The sequence below is a fragment of the Vicugna pacos genome, chromosome 27, assembly GCF_048564905.1.
Source record: "Vicugna pacos chromosome 27, VicPac4, whole genome shotgun sequence".
NCBI lineage: Eukaryota > Metazoa > Chordata > Mammalia > Artiodactyla > Camelidae > Vicugna > Vicugna pacos.
The window spans coordinates 17,379,177-17,399,249 of record NC_133013.1 but is presented as its reverse complement, the minus strand read 5'-3'; the positions used below and the strand labels follow the sequence as shown (position 1 = coordinate 17,399,249).

At 45.7% G+C, this 20,073-nt stretch overlaps 2 protein-coding genes and 1 pseudogene across 3 annotated transcripts; 1 reads left to right on the top strand and 2 right to left on the bottom strand.

Moving 5' to 3' along the window:
* Nucleotides 1-1,227: 1,227 nt before the first annotated feature.
* MRPS11 (mitochondrial ribosomal protein S11) lies at nucleotides 1,228-11,066 on the bottom strand. Its single transcript, XM_006198472.4, has 6 exons — nucleotides 10,701-11,066; nucleotides 10,451-10,573; nucleotides 5,067-5,165; nucleotides 3,744-3,873; nucleotides 2,386-2,451; nucleotides 1,228-1,640 (listed from the first exon to the last, which is right to left on the bottom strand). The coding sequence occupies exons 1-6, from the start codon at nucleotides 10,763-10,765 to the stop codon at nucleotides 1,533-1,535; spliced, it is 591 nt and encodes a 196-aa protein (XP_006198534.1). The 5' UTR covers nucleotides 10,766-11,066; the 3' UTR covers nucleotides 1,228-1,532.
* Nucleotides 11,067-11,118: 52 nt separating this feature from the next.
* Nucleotides 11,119-19,736, top strand: MRPL46 (mitochondrial ribosomal protein L46). 2 transcript variants are annotated; one of them, XM_072950751.1, is made up of 4 exons: nucleotides 11,119-11,376; nucleotides 12,458-12,647; nucleotides 13,399-13,572; nucleotides 19,048-19,341. In XM_072950751.1, exons 1-4 carry the CDS (start codon nucleotides 11,149-11,151, stop codon nucleotides 19,083-19,085), a joined length of 630 nt encoding a protein of 209 aa, XP_072806852.1. In that variant the 5' UTR covers nucleotides 11,119-11,148; the 3' UTR covers nucleotides 19,086-19,341. The 2 variants fall into 2 exon arrangements, with proteins under 2 accessions (XP_072806852.1, XP_006198536.2); XM_006198474.4 differs by lacking the exon at nucleotides 19,048-19,341 and adding an exon at nucleotides 19,348-19,736 and having other exon boundaries at nucleotides 11,120-11,376.
* On the bottom strand, nucleotides 13,598-15,565 carry LOC140689711 (tudor domain-containing protein 3 pseudogene; annotated as a pseudogene).
* Nucleotides 19,737-20,073: the final 337 nt, after the last annotated feature.

Genomic DNA, 20,073 nt, shown 5'->3' with positions numbered 1-20,073 from the left:
CTTCAGCACAGAGGCTGACAACTTTCTTTGTCCACCTCTTGTAGTTTGTCCACCTCAGTGACTCTATTCTCACTCTCTTTTTGATGCCTACGTACGCAACTTCACTGCCGGTAAATAAGCTAGCTCTAACATCTCTTTAACTCTCAAGTTCTTTCTGACTGCAGCCTTTGACATGCTCACCTCCCTTTCTCCATCACATCTATCGAAACTGTGTGACCACAGGTTTTTTCCTCCTTCCTTTTCTCTTGATGCTTTGGTAAGCTTTTACCTCCATTTGTCTTCCTATCTGGTCTAAACCCCTGACCCACATGCCAACTGAGCCAGACCCAGTAACCTGATGATCTCTTACCCCTCAGCCTGTGGCCATGCTGCTTTGCGGGTTTCTAATCCTAAAGACATCGGGTGATCCCTTGATGGGATGAACTGAGGGGATCATTCTTTCACTCAAACACCGATAAGATTCATGCCTCGTATGGAACCTCTTTCTGACTAATTCAGCCACATGCCTGTGAGCTCCGGGACAGGAATGATGGCGCCACACCTGTTCCCCCAGTGCTCAGCCTGCGTTTGTGCGGTAGTCCGCGTCTGCAAACGTTGGTCGGATGGACCGTTCCTGCTTTGGCAGTGGCTTCTCCATCACTTTGGGCTAATACTTAGATTTAAAAAGCAATGTGTCTTCCCAGGGTAGGAGAATAATGACTAGAGAGAAGGAATAAAGGCGCCAGGGGGAGGGTATATATGCTTTTTAGGAAAAAAAAAATTTATGGCCATGTCAGAGCCAGGCTGCAGGCAGATGGCTGGAAAATTGTTTCTCCTAAATGCCAAGGGATATTCTGCCAGCATCCAGGTACTCTAGTGTTAAATAGGTTTATTTTAGTGGTGACGGTATAGCTTGGTGTCAGGTGATGATCTTGGCTGAAAGAAGGGAAAACACTGCATCTACACTGAAAGGAAAGAAATTCTATTTGTCTTTTTGCCTAGGGAGGGAAGGGGAGAGCAGGGGAGCGGAGGAGAGGAGCAGCCTCCCTCTGTAGCCAGTCCTGTGCTACTGGCTTTGACCCAGAGGCACTCATAGCAATAACCCAAGGCAGGTATCTGGTACAAAGCAGCTCACATTTACGACTCAATCCTTCCATCCAGGGGCACCCCTCAATTCACAGTCTCACTTTCAGGAGGAAGTGGGGGTAACTGTTTGCAATTCTGGAAGCAAAAAACCTAACAAATTACTACAGACGGTAGAGATATTTTTATTTTCACAGAGCAGAGGCAGCGTTCACTGGTTGGAGTCTGGGCCACAGCCACCCCTGTAGCTCCCCTCATGTCCAAGAGAGGCATGGCCTCACTACTGGGCACACCGGTCTCTAGTTGGAAGAACAACAAAGGCCACCAGGTAAGCGGGCAGAGCTCTCCCTCAGTGCCTGAGGGACCTCCACCAAGCCCTCCTCCGGAGAGAGCTCTGACAGCGTGCTTTCTATGAGCTCCAGGCTGGAAGAGGGACTTGAGGTCAGATTCAGGTGCAGGCTTCCTGCCCGTCACAGCCTCCGAGCCTTCCTGGGGCGGCAGCCGTTGTGCGGGATGGGGGTGTTGTCTGTGATTGAGATCACCTCCAGGCCCCCCATGGTCAGTCCCTTGATGGCAGACTGGAAGGAGCAGAAGGAAGAGTCGAATGGCACGGTCCCAGAAACGATGACCCCGCGTGCCCAGACAGGTTTGGAGAGGGACACGGTGGGGTGCGGCAGGGAAGAGAGTGGGGAGGCTCACTGGCTTTGACACCTGCAATCCCAGCCTCTTCTCTCACAGAGGTCTCCCAACCAAGCCCTTAACCAGGTCCTCAATGCTTCCCACTTCCCTAGTCGCACCTGCCACGGCCCACCGTGTGCTTTACAATCTAAGAACAACGGCTACTGTAAACCTCAACACATCTTAAGCATTAGGCTTCTGTAGATTCCTCTGCCTGGACTGTGGCCCCCCCACCCCCTGCAACCCCATACCACTCCTGGCTAATCCCTTGTCATTCCTGAAATATCAGTAGAGATGTCACTTCTTTGTGGAAGTGTTCTTGATCACACCCCATGGGCTCCCAGCACCCTGGGCACGAGCTTTACCACTGCACTCACTAGTCTGTACTGAGGGACACATTTGTGACAGTCCCCCAGGGACCACCTTTCTATTCATGATGCCTGGCATACAGCAGGCACTCAGTACGTGTCTGATGAACTGAGACTAAGTGATCAGGGCTTGCTTTGAGAAGCTTAGCAGATGAGAAGAGCAACTGAAAGAAACTTCAAGCTGTCAGGGAAATCCACGACAGGGTCCACTCTCCCTGCTCTGCTCTCACCCCCACTTCTCTCACTGACTGGGCTGGGGAAAACCAAGGTCACTTACCAAGCGCCCTGGCCCCAGGCCTTTCACCACAACGCGGACGTGGGTCACACCCTTCCCTGTAGCTTTCTGGAGAGAAGTAGCAAGTGGTTAGTGCTCAAGAGAGTCAGAGAGAGGGAATGAAGGAGGGAGAACTGCCACCTGGAGCAACAGGGTTACGAGCCCCAGGGAACAGGCACCCACGCATGTAAACAGGCAGAAGACAGGGAAGGAAGCAAAGGACAGATGACTGCGGTGCAGGAGAGCACCGAACTTGTCAAGTCACAGATGTGAAGTCAGCTGTGATCCCTTTTAGCCCAGGACAGCACTGCCACCTAATGGAGACTTCTAAATATCACTCAGGTTTCTCTCAGGTGGGTAAATGCAGAATTTCAGAATGTAAGGGGCCCTGGACTCCAAGGCTAAGCCTCAATACCCACTTAAAAACGGTTATTTTATCTATTAAATCTTTATAGTTAAATTTTTCTTTCTTGATTATAAAGGCAGTTTATTACAGAAAGTCTAGGAAACACACAGAAGTCACTCTACGTACCTCAACACACTCAATGCAGAAGCCACTGTTAACACTGGCACATTTCTTTTACATATATATATATATATATAAACTGTCCATTGATGGCCATTTAGTGCATTTTGATGATCATTAGTACACAGCAGTAAGTACTTTCGGGCACTGAGCTTTGTTTGAAGGTCAAGGTTTTCTTTCATGAAACACTCCTGGTTTGGCGGAGTGTGGACCTTGGTGAGGCCTGTGCTACAGTACACAGTGCCCAGGCTCTGGTCCCAGACCAGGCGGGGTCATCCCAGGGAAGTGAACTGGCTGCGTGGCTCTGAGCAAGTCGCACTCTGAAATCCACTGACTTAAGAACGTGGGTAAGAGGACTTGAGGTAATAAATGTAAAGTGTCTGGCACATAGTAGGTGCTCGGTAAATATACCAACTGCAGCACACTGCCAAATGGCTTCTAGAAATGTTTGCAACAGCTCATGCTCAAACTTACTTGCATGAGAGTCTTCACCACACCACATCTTCTCCAGACAGGCAATTACCGCCAACCCCCGACCCCACCCCACCGGTCTTTAAATTGAGGAGGCTTGGTAAGGGCTTCAGCACCTGGCTCTTGCCTCTTCTAGAATGAACCAAGTGCTTCACTTCTACTGAAGCTGAGAGAGAGAGAGACAAGGGAAGCCGTTTCACACAGGCCTCTTCAAAGCAGCCCCAAAGTTAGGGTATCCAACAAGAGCTGGTAATTATTCTTGGCTCTGAATGACTACTTTAAGGATGATTTTCCTCGCGGTGACCAGCAATGCAGAAGGCGGAGCCCACCAGAGAGGGAGCCCGGGGAAAGCACACACACTCACCGCCGCGGCAGCTATGCCTGCTGTTTGCGCTGCGATGCCCGTCCCCTTCTTGGCATTCCGAAACCCCTCTGTGCCGCAGGAAGTGCGGGCAAGGGGCTGGTGCGTGGCAGACACCACCTGGATCTGTGTGCTGGGAGAGGAGGGAGGCATTCAGAATATAATGACTGTTCAGGGAAGTAAGAGAGCACTAACCTAAGCCCACACAAGCCCAAGTAGGAAAGAAGACTGTCAGATGCTTTCGCGAGGAGTTTATCTGATGAGTATTTTTGAACCACCGCAAGAGGTGTTGGGAAAGGTCAGGCTCAACCTCTAAACCGCATCAAAAACTGACAAGTCACATACTCTAAAGAGAGCTCTGTTACGGACAGAATGTTTGTGTCCCCCTCAAACCCATGTTGCATTTCTAACTCCTGATGTGATGGTATCTGGAGGTGGGGCCTTTGGCAGGTGATTAGGTCAGGAGGGTGGAGCCCTTATGAAGGGGATCAGTGCCTTGTAAAAGGGACCCCAGGGAGTTCCCCTGCCTCTTCCACTACATGAGGACAAAATGAAAAGCCAGCTGCCTGCAACTGGGAAGAGCTCTCACTAGAACCTGACCCTGTTGGCACACTGACCTCTGACTTCTGGTCTCCAGGATAGTGGGAAATAAATGTCTGCTGTTTAAGCCACCCAGTTGTGGTATTCTGTTACAGGAGCCTGAGCTGACTAACACAGCTCCATAATCTCCGAGCTGGGGATGGCCTGCAAAGATGTCAGCAAGGCTTCTGTCGCCAACACACAGTCAGGAAGTCTCCCTGCACCCATCTGAAAATGGGGAATGCTAACCTTCCACCCACGCTCAGCCCTGCGAGGCAGAGGTTGCTGCAGCTGCCCAAGGTGAGTACTTTAAAGCGATCTTTATTTGGAGGTTTGCTTAGTTTGCTAATAAATCATATTCTTAAATAATCTTGCTTATCTAGTAATCACCTATCCCCAGTACCAACACCTAACAAATACTTTCATGGAGGGACTCCAGCCCTAAAATATACACTATCCAACTTTTGAGCAGAACCAGGAAATACAATTCCAAGGAGAACAAAGAAATCTTATCAGTACAATATGCCCAACCTTCACATTTTCATGAAATCTGGATAAACTTTATAGAGAGAGAGGTGGGTTTCCCCAAACCAGGAGGGAGCCTGGGGGGAACCCCTGCATCAGCACCATCATGCAGAACGCGGCACCCTGACTTCCGCCCCAAGCACAGTGCCCAGGGCCAACCTGACTTGTCCTCCCCGCGAATGGGAAAGAAGCTCATGGAGACCTGCCCCCTTCCCCGCTTACTTGTTGTAGGATGCTTTAATGTGTGCAATTGGAATTTCCTCAAATTTCTTTCCTGCCCACCTCAGAGAGCTCTCCTGTCCTGGAACTGGAGGGTAAATGCTGCAATTAGAAAAAACATTTTAGGTAAAATTATCCTGATTAAAAAAAATTACATGTTTTTTAAAAAAATCAAACAGTACAGATGAACTCATAATAAAAAACGGTAGCCCTCCACCCGACCTGCTCCTACAGTCGCTGTCCCTGGTCCTTCCGGGGCTGCGGCCCGTCTTTGAGCACTGTGCTTCAGTGGCCGTTTCTCGAGTTGTTGACTCTAGACACAGCTAGTGACTTTCTGCAGGAGCAAAGAGGATTTAACCCACATTCCCCATCTTCCCTGTCACTTCTAGTATCATCAGATCACTATTTTCAGTCTTCTATAGGCTACTCTTCCTGCAATTAAATAAAGGCAACCCTCTATTTCTTGTTTCAACAACCACAGATATCTTGACTCTCTACTTTATCAAAAAAAGACAAAATAATCTTAATAATACTTACAATAATATGATTGTAAAAAAAGAAAACCCATTACTGCCTGGAATAGAGATCAGCAAACTCTCTCTGTAAAGGTCCAGATGGTAAATAGCTTAGGCTTTGCTGACCATGAAGTCACAGCTACTCAACTTTGCCACTGTGGTGCGAAAACAGCCACAGACAACGGTGAGTTAATGGGTGTCACTATGTCCCAATAAAGCTCTATTTAGAAAACATGGGCAACTGGCCAGATGGGGACGGGGCTCAGCTTGCCAACCCCTGGACCAGTGGCTGTCCCCCCGGGCTGAACAGCAGAATCAAGTGATTCTGATGTTTAAGCTCCACTGCAGACTTCTGGATGGGACCCGGGAAGTATCCATTTTGAAATAGCCAAGGTGAACGCAGGGTTCAGCACATGGCCAAGGCACCGTGTTGAGTTCAAGATCTGTCTCTGTCTCAGTCAGATCTGTTCTCTGGCTATCTCCAGGTCAGAACTCTTCACTTTCAGGTGGAGAAACTGAGGACAAACAGGGCAACAAGGTTAGCAAGGGAAGCCAGGCCTTGGGCTGAGGGGACTTGCCTAGGTTCAGAGCTCTGCTCACCACCTGTGCTTTCTTTTATTCACACACGAATGTTGTTCAGCATTCCAGACTCGAGGAAACCCGCTGCTGCACCCTGCCCATGTGCACAGATCACATCCAAGTTTGTACTCCCTCAGCCACCTGAACTACAACAGATTCTGGTTTAGAGAATACACTATTTCTCTGAACACCATCCTCCCCCAAGCCTGACCCGCTTTCCTAGAGTTATTTTTAAAAAACAAAACAATAACAGAGTGGCATTCAAGAGTTACAAGTGTATTCTTCCCTGCTTGGCCTGATCTTAGAGATGATTTAGCATCCCATCAGGTTGCCGGCTTCTCAGCCTGCAGGCCGAGACAGAAAGTGTTCAAGGCTCTGAGATGACATTAACATTTAAAACATCATCATTTCCCCATCGATAACTTCCTCTATTATCTCGGGGGTCAAAAGCTTAAGCCTTCTAAAGTCTGAACATACCAGCATGATGCCTTTTATGTAGAGCAAAGTTTTTGAGCTAGGAAGGATTTAGAGCTTGAATCATTTAGTTGAAGGTGCAGATAAGATCAAGCTTTTAAGCCTCCCAGGTCCAGTGTACAAACGAACAAGTGGTTCATCCTGAGGCAGCCCAGGAAAAGGAAAGACAAAGCTTTTGGGTGCTGGTCTGCTGCCCCTTCATACCCATCCACACACCAGGTCTGCACACATGGCATCTCTTCCAAACGGCTGAGAGGCCTGAAAACAGCCCGCTGTTCTCTCTGGCTGAGGGTCTGGGGGCTGACTTCTGCTGTTAGCACTTCAGGCGTGAGAATTTGCTGATCCCTGGGCAAAACCAGTGCACATTGACCCTGACATGAATGTGGCAGCTTTTGGAATCTGGGGTGGGTAAGCTGTAGTTCTGCTCTCAATAGAGAAGGCTCTACTTCATGCTCTTCAGCCCATTTTCTAATTGCAGCTAGAGATGATTTTTAAAAAATGCAAATAATATAGAAAAATGCAAAGATGACAGCTTCCTGCTCACTACTCCTGTCACGATTATACGTATGATTTCAGTAAGATCCTTTTTTGACCTCCTTTTCTCCAGTACTCCTCTGTTTTCTATCCTACCCTGGCTACTTACTCCGGTGGTCACAGCTAGTCCCTGTCACGACCACTCCTGCAACCCCATCATTACCCTGGTTGCAAGCATCACACTCTGGCCACCACCCCTTGGCATACCCACTGGCTTCCTTTCCTATCCTCCCTCCAGGAACCCTTCAGTCCCACTGATCCTACCACCCTTTCACTTGCCCTCACACCCCTCACACTTTCACTCCTCTCCTGACCTTGAGTGAATTCCACAGACAATCATTATAGTCACTCCCTTGCATATACCTTTAATTCTCTGACCCCTCTTACTTCATTGCGTTGTCTTGGCAAGCCCCTAGCCCTGGTTAAGTCCCCGCCCCAGCCGCTCTGAGCCTGCGCACGGACCTGCACAGCTGGCTAGAGAGAAACACAGTAGTGCTGACTGTTCTTTCTCTGTGCCACGGCTTCTCAACCTCAGTGCTACTGACGTTTTGGGTAAGATAATTCTTTATTGGGGGAGGGGGGCTGTCCTGCACATTATGGGGTGTTCAGCAGCATGCTGGCCTCTACTCAACTAGATACTGTCCCTCAAGTTGTGATAACCAAAAATGTCTCCAGACATTGCTAAAAATCCCCTTCGACACACAACTGCCCCAGATTGAGAACCACTGCTTTATTTTAATGACTTCTAACATCAAGTGGGCCCTCAGCACTGCCTGGCAATCATACAGCACATCCCCAGTTCAGTTATCCTTCCACTGTCCTAGATGACTGTTTTATACCTTCTTTTGTCTCCTCAAACCGCCAACTCCTTCCTGCTTCCTCACTGCCAGCTGATGACCTTCACAGAGAAATAGAAGCAATCAGAATTCCTTCTAGCTCCCACTATCAAACATCTGTGTCCACACTCTGCCTCCTCTCCTGCTATGATGCTCCACTTGTGCGTTAGCCTCTCAAGGACAGCACTCCGGCAATGTTTCTGCTCTGGCATCATCATCCTTTCTCCTCTCTACTGCATCTTTCCCATCAGCAAAACATGCTGTCATTTCCCCAAAGTAAAGACAAACGGAAAAAAAAACCCTCTTGATTTCAAAGCCTCCTCAAGCTCATACCCATTTCTCTATTCCCCCTTACAGCAGAAACCCCTTAAAGAACGGACCATACTTGCTATTTCTTCCTGTTTTCTATTCTCCTTGGATCCACTCCATTCAGACTTCAGCCCCTAACACTCCACCAGAAATGCTCTAGTCAAGGTCACCAACCAATTCACAATGTTTAATCCAAGGACCGATTCTGTCATCAGTCTATGGACCTATCATATCAGCAGCATTTGATATAGCTGATCTCTCTGATCTTGAATCATTAAAAAAAAGAAAAATCTTTCCAGGTTTTCTCACTACTTTTCTGGAGGTTCATTCTTTCTCTTTTGCTGATTCTTCCTCATCTCCCAAATCTCTAAATGCCACAGGGCTCCAGGGTTCAGTCTTCGGACCTCTTCTTTTTATCTACACTTGCTCTCTTGATGACCTTGTATCTTATGGTTTTAAACATCGTCTATGTGGTAAGTCTCCCAAAAGTATATCTTTAGCCCAAATCTGTCCCCTGAACTCCATTTCTAATAAACAATACTGTATTTCCACTTGGATGTTAATTAAGTGTCTCAAACTTAATGACCCAAATCAAAACTCCTGTAGTCTTAGTGACAACTCTATCTTTCCAGTTGTTTAGGCCAAAAATTTTAGAGTGTTTTCTTCACTCCTGTCCTTTTCTCACATCTTATGCTAACAAATCCTGTTGGTTCCACTTTCTAAGTATATTAGTCTGACCAGCTCTACAGCTGTCACTCTGGTCCAAGCCACCATCATTTCTTGTCTACGTTATTTCAATAGTCTTCTAACTGCTTAGGAGACTTCTCTCAGCTTCCATCTTTGCTTTCCTACAGTTCAATATCCACACAGCTGCCAAAGGGACTCTTTCAAATGTAAGCATCATCGTGTTAACCCTCTATTCAGAATTTTCCAGTGGCTTCCCATCTCACTGAGCGAATAAGCTGAAGTCCTCACGATGGTCCACACGGCCAACAGGATGGAGCTCTGTGTGCCTGCTGCTCGCTCTGCCCCCTTCTCCTGTCTTTACCCCTCACTCCCATCCGCCTTCTTGCTGCTGCTCACAAACACTAGGCACACCCCTACAATCTGTCGTATGTTTCACTTGTTTTTTTGTTTACTGTCCTCTATCCACTTTAAGTTCCATAGGGGCAGGGATTTCTGCGTGTTTTGTCACTGAATGAATGAATGACTACAAGACAATCTTGGCTTAAATTCCTTCAGCAGCTCCCCACTGCCTATAGTGGAGGCAGGGTAAAAGCCCCAGTGTTACAGAAAAGACCCTCGTCTTTCTGATTCTTTCCTGCTCTGCTGGCCTCATCTGCCACCTCTCACACACACTTGAATACACCATGTCATAGCACATGCCTTTACCAATAGCTTTGCCTAAAACCAACTTTTATCTTGTCCAGCTGAACTCCCCTTCAGTTCAGTACTAAGCTTCGGATCTCCCCAGCACTCCTGCCTGGTTTCCTCAGGAGTGAGACACTCATTCTTTCACACTTCAAAGTAGCCATCTCTTACGCTCCAGCACACCATTGATCAGATTATGCATGTCTGTCTTCCCTGGTAGGCTGTGAACTACTTGCGGGGAGAAATCATCCCCTGTATTTGTATCCCCAGCACCCAGCATGGTGCCTGGCACCAAGCCGGTTCTCAGTAAATGTTTGTTAAACGCATGTGAAGGACAACTAGCACATAGAGGCAGTGGTATTGGTGGAAAGCAAGATGCCAGTCCTGGGGCTGAGGACAAAAACCACCCCTGACCTTGGACCAACTCTAGAAAGTGCACAACAATCTACATCCTAGTGTGAACACCGCCTCTCCCCACTTCCTCACCGAGCAATTTTGTGTCCGAGGCCCCAGAAGGTCGGTAGTCTTGTGATTCCCCGTCTCAGAGGGAAACAAAGTTCATGAGCGTACACCTTGTGCCAAGGCTCATCTCATTTGATCCTCACAACCTCTATCGGCATTAGTTCCATTTTTAGACGAAAAAGCTGACGCTCAGAGATTAATCTGCATAAGGTCCCACAGATGGCAAGTGACAGAGTTGGGAATTCACTGGTTCTGACTCTGGAAGGTGGTGCCAGTCTCCGGAGGGCTGGACCTAAACGACCCTCACCTGAAGCTGCTGCGACTCGGAGCCGGAGCCTCCGCTTTCGCCTCAACTTCCTGCTTGGCCGCCGCGTCTTGCAGCTGCTGGGCGCCCGTGTGGATGGTGGAGGCCGGCACTGTTGCCACGACCCTGCGGAGAAGGAAAGCTCGGTGAGGTCCAGGCCTAAATACCACTGGAGTTTAGGTGACTCGTGCGACACGGGCAGGAGCACATTCCCGGGGGTGGCTCTGGGTTCGGAGAGGGTAATCATTCTTACCTGGCAGTCGGTGGCCAAGCCCATGACCTCAAGAGCTGAGATCCCGCGTTTCTTACAACCTGCATGACTTAAGTTGACCCCACTCAGGCCCCGGCCGCGGAGACCGCGGAGCTTGGTGGAGTTGGAGCGGCGCCAGCACCACGAGCGCTAGTGGGGGGGGTGCAGAGGAAAAGTCATCTGATTCCTCTTCATAAGGTACATTAAAGATTTGTATTCCCAATTATACGCTCCATAATAACTATCATTACGAGTGCAACTGGGAATCCCCCACTTTTCCTAATTTTTTAATATGAGATCTTCGCCCACCCCTCCAAATTGGAATGGTTCGTTCTAGTAGTTCTGGGGAACCCAGCTCTTCCCTTCTGGCCGCTCCCGCGCTGCCTTGTGGGAACAAGGGATTGGCCCAAAACCCCGTTGGGAGCGCGGTACCTTGTGGGAAAGTTGTAAGATGGCGGCGCCTATAAGGCGGACTGTGTTAGGGGTGGCGAGAGGCTGGCGGCGTTTCGAGGGCCCCTGGCCCCGTAGCCTGGGTTCTCGCAGCCTGGCCCGTGCCGCCGCGCCCTCGAGCAGCGGGTCTCCATGGCGCCTGATGGGCGCGTTGTGCCTGCAGCGGCCACCTCTGGTCTCGAAGCCGCTGACCCCCTTGCAGGAAGAGATGGCGGCTCTGCTGCAGCAGGTGAGACCTGAGGTGCGGGCCATGGCTTCAAGGCCACAGCTGGGGAAGCAATAGAGGCACGCTGGCCTGGGTTTGAGACTGACTCAGGTACCGATTAATCTGTGTGACCTTGGGAAAGTCACTTTAGTTCTATGAATTTCGGTATACTTACCTGCAAGAGTAAGTAATAAAGTTTATTTGTATGAGGGACAAATAAAGAAACATGGGCAAAAACAAGTGTAATGGCTCTGGGGGGGTTAAATCCCCATAGAGAGTGATTAAAAGATACTGTGTTTCCCCAGAACTTGTGATGTTTTTGTCTTGGCTACTGAGAGATATAAACCTCACTTACGTGCTTTTTAATTTACTCTGTAAATATTGTATTAATCACTTTACAGATAATCATTTAGCAGCTGTTTGATACAGACCTTATGTTAACTGTTAGAGATGCAGTGGTGAGTAAGACAGACATAGCTCTGGTTCTCAGAGCACTTCAGGCTAGTGGAGGAGGTGTCAGTCAATAACCAAATAATCCTATGTGGAACTGCAGTCTCTGGTTAGCATTGTAAAGGAAAACACAGGGTACAGAAAGAGTGTTTAACAGAGACACTTAATTTGATTTTATGGGGGGTGTCAAGGAATATCTTTCTTAAGATAATGATATTTAAATCGAGTTCCAAAGGGTGAGTAGGAATCTCCTAGGAAAGCATGAGTTAAAACACCCTAGGAAGAAGGAACAGCATATGTAAACTTCCTGAGGCAGGAAAGTCCATGATGAGTGAGATTCTGATCAAAGACTTACATGACTAGAGGGTGGTAACTGGGTAGGCAATGCCTGTCCTAGTCTCCTGTTCTTTGTAGTAGCCCTGACCTCCAATCACAATTAGACATTTTAGCAAATATAACTTAGGCCCAAAGTGCAGGTGACCTTTATCCTTTCTCTGTTTTCACTGTGGTGTTTTGATTATGTGTCTGGTTATGTTGGGTGGTAAACAGTCTGAGTCTGTCAGGTGTGCTGTAGCTCTGTTTTAGTCTGCCTGTTTTTTTGGTCCTTTTAATTTTCCCAGTTTGGGGTAGATTTTTGCCCTTTTAATTTTCTCAGATCGAGATAGAGAGAAGTCTGTATTCAGACCATGAGCTTCGTGCTTTGGAAGAAGCCCAGCAACTGGAAAAGAGGAAAAGTGACCTTTATGAAGAAGAAGAAGATGAGCAAAATATATTGCTGGCTCAAGATTTGGAAGACATGTGGGAGCAGAAATTCCTACAGTTCAAACCTGGGGCTCGAATAACAGGTTTGTGGTCTATTCAGGCCAGTTAGAGGTATGGAAAGGTGGGTGGTATGGTTCCCAAACAGAGGACAGTTGCTTCACCCCTGCTTTGTGTTTTAAGTTACAAATGATTTTGGATGACAAAACTTCTTTCAGGTAAAAGAAAAATGAATTCTTTTCCCTGTTCCTCACATCTACCCTAGTTTACTTTTTAAAAAGTCTGTTATTTTTGACTGGGAGGTAAGAGTTTTGGGATAGCCTTTTCTGTCTCAGTTAAAATTCATGGGTATTATCTGAGTTTAACTCCTAGTTTGGGACTAAGAGGGCAGGAATTAAGCCTTTACCGTTAGTTTCCTGTGTTTTAGCTGAAATATATCCTAAAGCAGGGGAATGAGTTCTCTTATCTTTGTTTCATAATGAAGACCAAAGAACAGAGAAAGTAGGGACTGGTTAAGTCAGTAAGAGTGTCCAAACCAAAGAAATAGTGTTTGGGTATTGCTTTTCCAAAGGCTCAAAGTACTTTATAGTTTGCTCTTCAAAGGAAGAGTTCAGCTTCTGGTTTCTTCTCGTTACAGTTTAGTTTCCTCAAGATTGGGAGACTATCTTGAGAGAGGGCCAGAGTTAGAGAGACGGGTCAGGGTTGTAATTTGATCAATAGCTCTTTGAGGGCCAAGGTTGTGGCTCTACCTTAAAGAAGGACTGTAAAACTCTAATCTTCTTGGTTCTGGCAGGTCATAGAGTTCTTGTCTCCTCTGACCCCCTGTTTTCTTTGCAGAAGCCGATGAAAAGAATGACCAAACCTCATTGCACCGCAAACTGGACAGGAACCTTATTCTGTTGATAAAAGAGAAGCTTGGAGACCAGGATCTGTGGATGCTGCCACAGGCAGAGTGGCAGCCCGGGGAGACTCTGCGACAAACAGCTGAGCGAAGCCTGGTGAACCTCTCAGGTGAGTTCTTTGCCTCCCTTAAACACCACAAAACACACCGGACTCAGCCAGAGGATTTGCAGGCTGACTGTGGGCATGACTTTAAGGATCGGAGGTGGGAAGGTTAACGGAAACTTGGGTATTTATAAAAATTTCAGCTAGGAAGATAATCTTAGATCAAGTGAGAGTATTTCTATCACTGAGATTTTAAAATTTTATTTCTATTTTATTTCTTTTAAATTATTTATTTATTTATTTTTATAACAGCACATTGGTTTTATTGATGGCAGAAGGAAGAATTCTCTCTTTCACTTGTAAAAGTTCTTTGCTTTATTTAACTGCACATTTTTTCCTCATTCTCTGTGTGGGTTGAATTTTTTTTCCCCTAAAATCTACTTTTTCATTCTCCAAATGATAATATCCACCATGGCTGCATTTTATTCTGTTGGGAAAGTAGGAGGTCTGGCAACAGGTGTTGACCAGGATATTTCAGTCACCACTCTTTCTTCGCAAAGACTCTTCTCATTATTAGTTCTGAGCCTGGGGAGGTTGGTAGAACTGTTGGATTGGCTGAGTGCATCATCCTGGCTGGCCATCACCTCCTCTGCGGAGGTCAGGAGTTTGGTTGTAGATGCGGTCTTCCTCCCTGCCTCTATTTGAATGGGCCGATTGTTGCTTAGTAGCACTTCACAGTTTCCATACACTGCTGTCATACTTGAAGAATGGAGTTGCAGCTTCTGCTCGGTAAAGCTTGTGTCTTCCAATAAAGTGCAAAACACTTTCCTCCAGGTTTCCACAGTTTTGCATTCGCCATAGAAATAAGTGATTCCAGTAATGTTTCTGGTTTAATTGACCCGGATCTTCTTTTGGGCACAGTGCTATAAACTGTTTTATCATCAGTAGGGTGTAGCTATGATGGGTCTGGCTTAGTAGGTCCTATTGGCCTTCCCTTCAGTGGCATGTTTGTCTCTCCATTTGGAGCACCAGTGAAACTGTTAGTTCCAACAAGATTCTGATAATCAGTACTAGTGTTGAGATGTGTTTCAGGTTTTACAGCACTGAAAGCATCATTATTTATTGTTGTGGTTCCTGTCATAAAAATGATCAGGATTTGCTGTTTGGTTTTCTCTTTTCCCACATTCTTGGTTAGTATAATTTATGGATTCTTGAGGGAAGTGGATTTTCTTTCACCTCTGCAGAGTATGGACCTTTTCCTGATCTGCTTTACATAGAGCTACCCCTCTTTTTTAAAGCAGCATCATTGTGCTGAGAACTTAGATGATGTGGAGTAGCTTCAGTTCTGTCACATCTCGAATGTGGTCTGTCACATTCCATCTCTGCAGCCTGTACTTCAGATCTTGGAGAAGTGCTCGGTCTTTCAGAACCTCTGTGTCTAGGTAATCCGCTGCCTAGTTCTAAGATTGACTTTGAATTTTGGGTGTTCCTTTGAAAATGAGATTTTTCATTTCTTGGCCATCTGGTATCATTTTGAGGAAGATATCTTGGTTGGTTATTCTCTTTTGCCTCATTCTGCTTGGTTTTTAACAGTCTGTATTGTCCCTGACAGCTATGATTGAGATTCTGCCCCTGAAGGCCCAGTGCAGAGGCAGCCAATTGAAAAGCACCCAGACTTGCTGTGAAAAAGGCTTGTTTGCTTAACATAAAGCATTGGTCTGGGGGGCAGGCCTCCAATTTAGCACACATCTAGGGGCCTACTGGAATACCCTTCATGGACAGAGGCTGGCAGGCACCATCCCTGCGTGCTCCCTCTCCCCCATGGAGATTTTTATATTTAGTACATTCAGAGTTGCTGTTTCTACCATTCTCTCAGCTACTTCTCTTTTTGTCCTTGCAGCCTTGCTTACTGACACCACCCTTTACCCATTCACCTAACTAGAAACCTCAGTTATCCCTGACCTCTTTCTAGCATCCATAAGCCTGTGAATCCAACATGGTTTGTTCTCAGTAGTCCCCTGTTTATTCCTGTGGCTTTAACTGTGGCCCTTTTCATTTGTCACTAGACCAGGGTTTCTCAGCGTTAGCACTGTTGAAATTTGGGGCGAGATGATTCTTTCTGGGGGCTTCCGTGCATTGTAAGATGTTTAGCAACATCTCTGATCCCTGCCTGCTGGATGCCAGTAGCACTAACCCATCCCCACTCCTCCTAGTGTGATAACCAAAAATATCTCTTGGCATTGCCAGATGTTACCTGGGCAGTGAAGTCACAGTGGTTGAGAACCACTACACTGGACCATTGAAGTAGATGCCAAATAAGTTCCCCCTTGCTTTCGTGTCATACTCTTCAATGCGCCAGCTTGAGCCTTCTAAAACACAATTCCCTTGTCACTTCTCTGCCTAGAATTCTTAAAGGGTTTCCCATAAAAGCAGACTTTCGAGCATGGTCTACAGATCCTTTTTGCTCTGTTCTCAAGCTCATCAGTCTTCCGTCTTGCCACTCATTAACGTATATTCTAAGTTCTAACCTAGCAAACCTTTTGTATTCCATGAATAATGTGGTTTTTCATGTGTCTCTGTTTTGAGGTCTGCTGGTCCCTGCCTGGAAGGCTTTATTCCTCTCTAGCCTGACTGCTCAGTTTTTAAAATGCAGCTCGTACATTCTGTCTTCTGTGGTGGAACCTTGTAGGTAGAGGGAGCTACTCCTCCCTCTAGGCTTCCTAGCACTTGTGTGTGCCCTTACTCAGTTGATGCAGCACACATTTACTCTGTGCCCAGGGTTTGCTGGACACTCCCCAGGCAGAGGGGTCACAGTGATGAACAGGGCACTACCTGTGCTTCCTGGGAGATTACGTTCAGCGGAGAAGACGTTCTTCATTTATTCCATTGCTGTATAATTAGTAACACATGGTCTCTCCCCAGCCAGAATTCTGACTCCCTTGAAAATATAGTTAGTATCTAGCAAAGTACCTGACACATAGTAGGTACTTGCTGAATGCGTATTGAGTAAATGATTTGGTGGTATAAACGCACAGCCACTTTACTGGCCCTGCCACCAGCGTAAGTACCTGCCAATGAAATGTCAGCAGCCGGGTGTGCTGTCTTGATCCTTTCCTGAGAGGGGCTGTGTGGCCTGCAGGAGAGGTAAGGAGACAGATGGAATGGGAGGGGCTTCTGCTGCGCTCTCAGTTTTCTTAGCCATCACACTGGAGTTGGCAGCTGGGTTTCTTGTAGGGTATTGTATCTAGATGCTCAGCCCCACTTGTTGTGCGCCACGTGGAAGGGGCTCCCCTTAGCACCATGCTTTTTTCCTTTTAACATTCCCATTGTCATAAATAAGTGTGAAAGGATACATTAGTATTTTATAGATGCATGTAAAATGAAATATGTTGATTTATTTCAAATTCATTAAAATGGCAAATAATATAAAATAATTAAAATGGCAAAGAAAAGCTCAAGCAATATAAAAGTACATACATAAAAAAGTCAGATGTTCCTTTCCTCCCCACTGGCACACTTCCCAAGTGTGTCTGCAAGATGGAACTCCTTGACGTGGAAGTAGTGGTCAAGGATGACACCTTTCAGTGTTTGATAGATACTGCCCAAGTGTCCTGCAGAACATGCACAACATTTGACATTTTCAGGAGTGGTGTATAAGAGTGCCTGTTTGTCTCGACCTCCCAACGTGTGAAATAGTCTCTTTAAAATTTTTGCCTGTCCAGTCAGTAAAAAAATGATCTCTTTTGGATTAGCAGTTTCTTGACTGCTGGTGAGATTGATCATCTTTTCATATGTTCGTATTTCCTATGGCTGTTTGTATCTCTTCTGTGAACCACCCATTTAGATTCTTGGCTTGTGTTTGTAATGAAATTTTTTAAAAAATTTGATTACATTTTAATCCATTTTTTCCAGATATAGAAAAGTAGTATGTATTCACTTAATTAAGTGGAAAGTTCAGAAAAGTATAAAGAAGCATGTCAATATAATTCCACAACCTACAGATCCCCACTGCTGACATTCTGTATTATAGGAGAACTCATGTCATACATGAATCCCTCATCTCATGCTGATCACGGTGGTGGTGTTTTTAATATTGAGAAGAGCAATTCCTTGTATATTGTGAAAAAATATCTAACAGTGTCTAGTAAATGTAGTACTATAGGAAATAATAAGTAATTTTCCCATCTCAGAGGCAGCCACCATGGATAGTTATTTGTGTATCCATTTAGAATTTGCAGGCACATAGGTTTTTTATGTTTCTTTCTTTTCATAGTGGGAGCATGTGTACACACACATACTACACACCCCCACAGTTACATGCCTTCCTTTCTCTTATATACAGCTTTTAAACATAGTTCTTTATCAGCAAGTGAAAACATATCTTATACTTTTAATGCCAGTGTACCATTTCATATATGTGTGTACTGCACTTTAACCAGTCTGTTGCTTTTACAAATAAAACTACAGTGAACATCTGCGTATACTCCGCTGTGCTCATATGGGCAAATAAATAAACCCAGAAAGATGAAATTCTAGAAGCAGAGTAGCTAGATCAAAGGGTATATGTAATTAAAATTGATACCTCTTGCCAAGCATAGCAGTTATACTAATTACATCCTCACAGTGTGTGTGAGAGAACCCAGTTTTCCCTTATCCTTGACGAGCAGTGTATAGCTCAGTTTTTGAGCTTCAGTAATAATGATGTATTGTTGTTGTTTTAATTTATATTTCTTGGATTGTTAATGAGATTGAGCATCTTTTAATGAGCTTATAGGTCATTGATACTTATTTTCATGTAAACTTCTTATTCATATTTTGATTCATTTTTCTTTTAGAGTTGTTGGTTTTTTTCCTCATTGATTTCTAAATACTACTTATACCTTAAGATATTATTCCTTTGTTGAATGTGTTGAAAATATTTTTCCTTGTTTGTGTTTTTTTGGGTCTGTGACATTTTTATGCTTCATTTTTCCTTGCAGAAAGATTTTAGTTTCTATGTGAATAAATATGTTTTCTCTTTTTGGATTTCTGAATTTTGTGTCTTGGTTAGGACTTCCCCCTCTCATAAATGATACAGAAAGTATCCGACATTTTAAAATAGTACTCTTATGGTTTCTTTTTAATGAAAAAATTTAAAATACAGGAAAACTCAGAAACTGTTAAACATCCATTAAACCATCACCCAGAATGTACAAACTGTTTAGGAAAATTTTATATTTCTGTTAAATCCTTGATCTGTATGGTGTCAGTTTTGATATGGGGAGTGAGCTTTATTTTTTCCTGTTAGCTAGTCCATCCTCCCAGTGCCATTTAGTAATTCATCCGTCATTTCCTCATCCTTTGAAAAGCTGGGTTGGGGTTACTAACCCTTTGTTGTAGATTGCAGATATCATCTGTCCATCTGTCTTTGCCTTTTAACTTTGGTTTTCACCCTGCAGCAGTCAAATCGGGTCCTTTTTATGCTTTCCATGAGACACTCCGTTTAAAAGGCTGACGAACCTTGCTTTACAGATACCGAGTGTCTTGGTCCTTTGTCAACAGCTAGTGACCCGGCTGAGTCTAGAAGCTCGGGGCTCTGACTCCCCGGTGGTGGTGTTTGAGCTGCATTGCTGGCCTCAGCCTGAGAGCAGTAGCTTGGCAAGAGGAGTGGACTCTGAATCGGGAGCCTTTGGATTGAGAGGAGACGAGGGTCTTCAGGAGTGACCCGAGCTCTCACTCCCAGGGATTGCTTTGTACTTCAGGCCGGAAGTGACTCTCACAGAGACCCTGATGATTTTGGGCACCAGAGTAAACAGGTGGGTGTGTCCTCATCTTCCGATTCTGTTTCCCCTCCTCCCTCAGAAAACAACATGGAAGCCAAGTTCCTGGGAAATGCACCCTGTGGCCACTACAAGTTCAAGTTCCCCCAGGCAGTGCGGACAGAGAGCAGCCTTGGGGCCAAAATATTCTTCTTTAAAGCACTACTACTAACTGGAGACTTTTCCCAGGCCGGGAAGAAGGGCCACCATGTATGGGTCAGTAAGGAGGAGCTGGATGACTATTTGAAACCAAAATACCTGGCCCAGGTTAAGAGGTTTCTCTTGGACCTCTGATGGACTGAGCTGCCTGTGGTCAGTGCTCGGATGGGTCTGCGGTTTGGCCTGAAGAACGGATGTCGTGGGGTTGCCTCATCTTTGCAGAGAATGTCAAGCGGCAAACTAAACTCTGAGAAATAAACGAGTTTATTATTGTGTGGGTCTCGGCTGATTTGTCCTTTGAGGACTCCTGGCTTCTCCCTGTGAAGAGAGAGCCCCCTTTTAGGGTGCCTTTTCTTCCAGGCTGGTAACTGAGTCGTGTTGCATTACTTTGTAGTGAATCAGCTGGCTTCCTGGGCCCATGAAGAAAGCACAGAAAGAAATGAATCAAAAGCCTTGAGTTCTGTGAAAGCTTCAAGGCTCATGAAACAAAACCCAGTGCTATGTAGTTTCTTAGTCATTTTGTTTTGTATTTCTTTTTACTTGATGTAAAAGTATATCAGTCTAGCCTAGGAAATGATTCTTTCTTTTTTCCTTGCTTTACTTTGCTTCC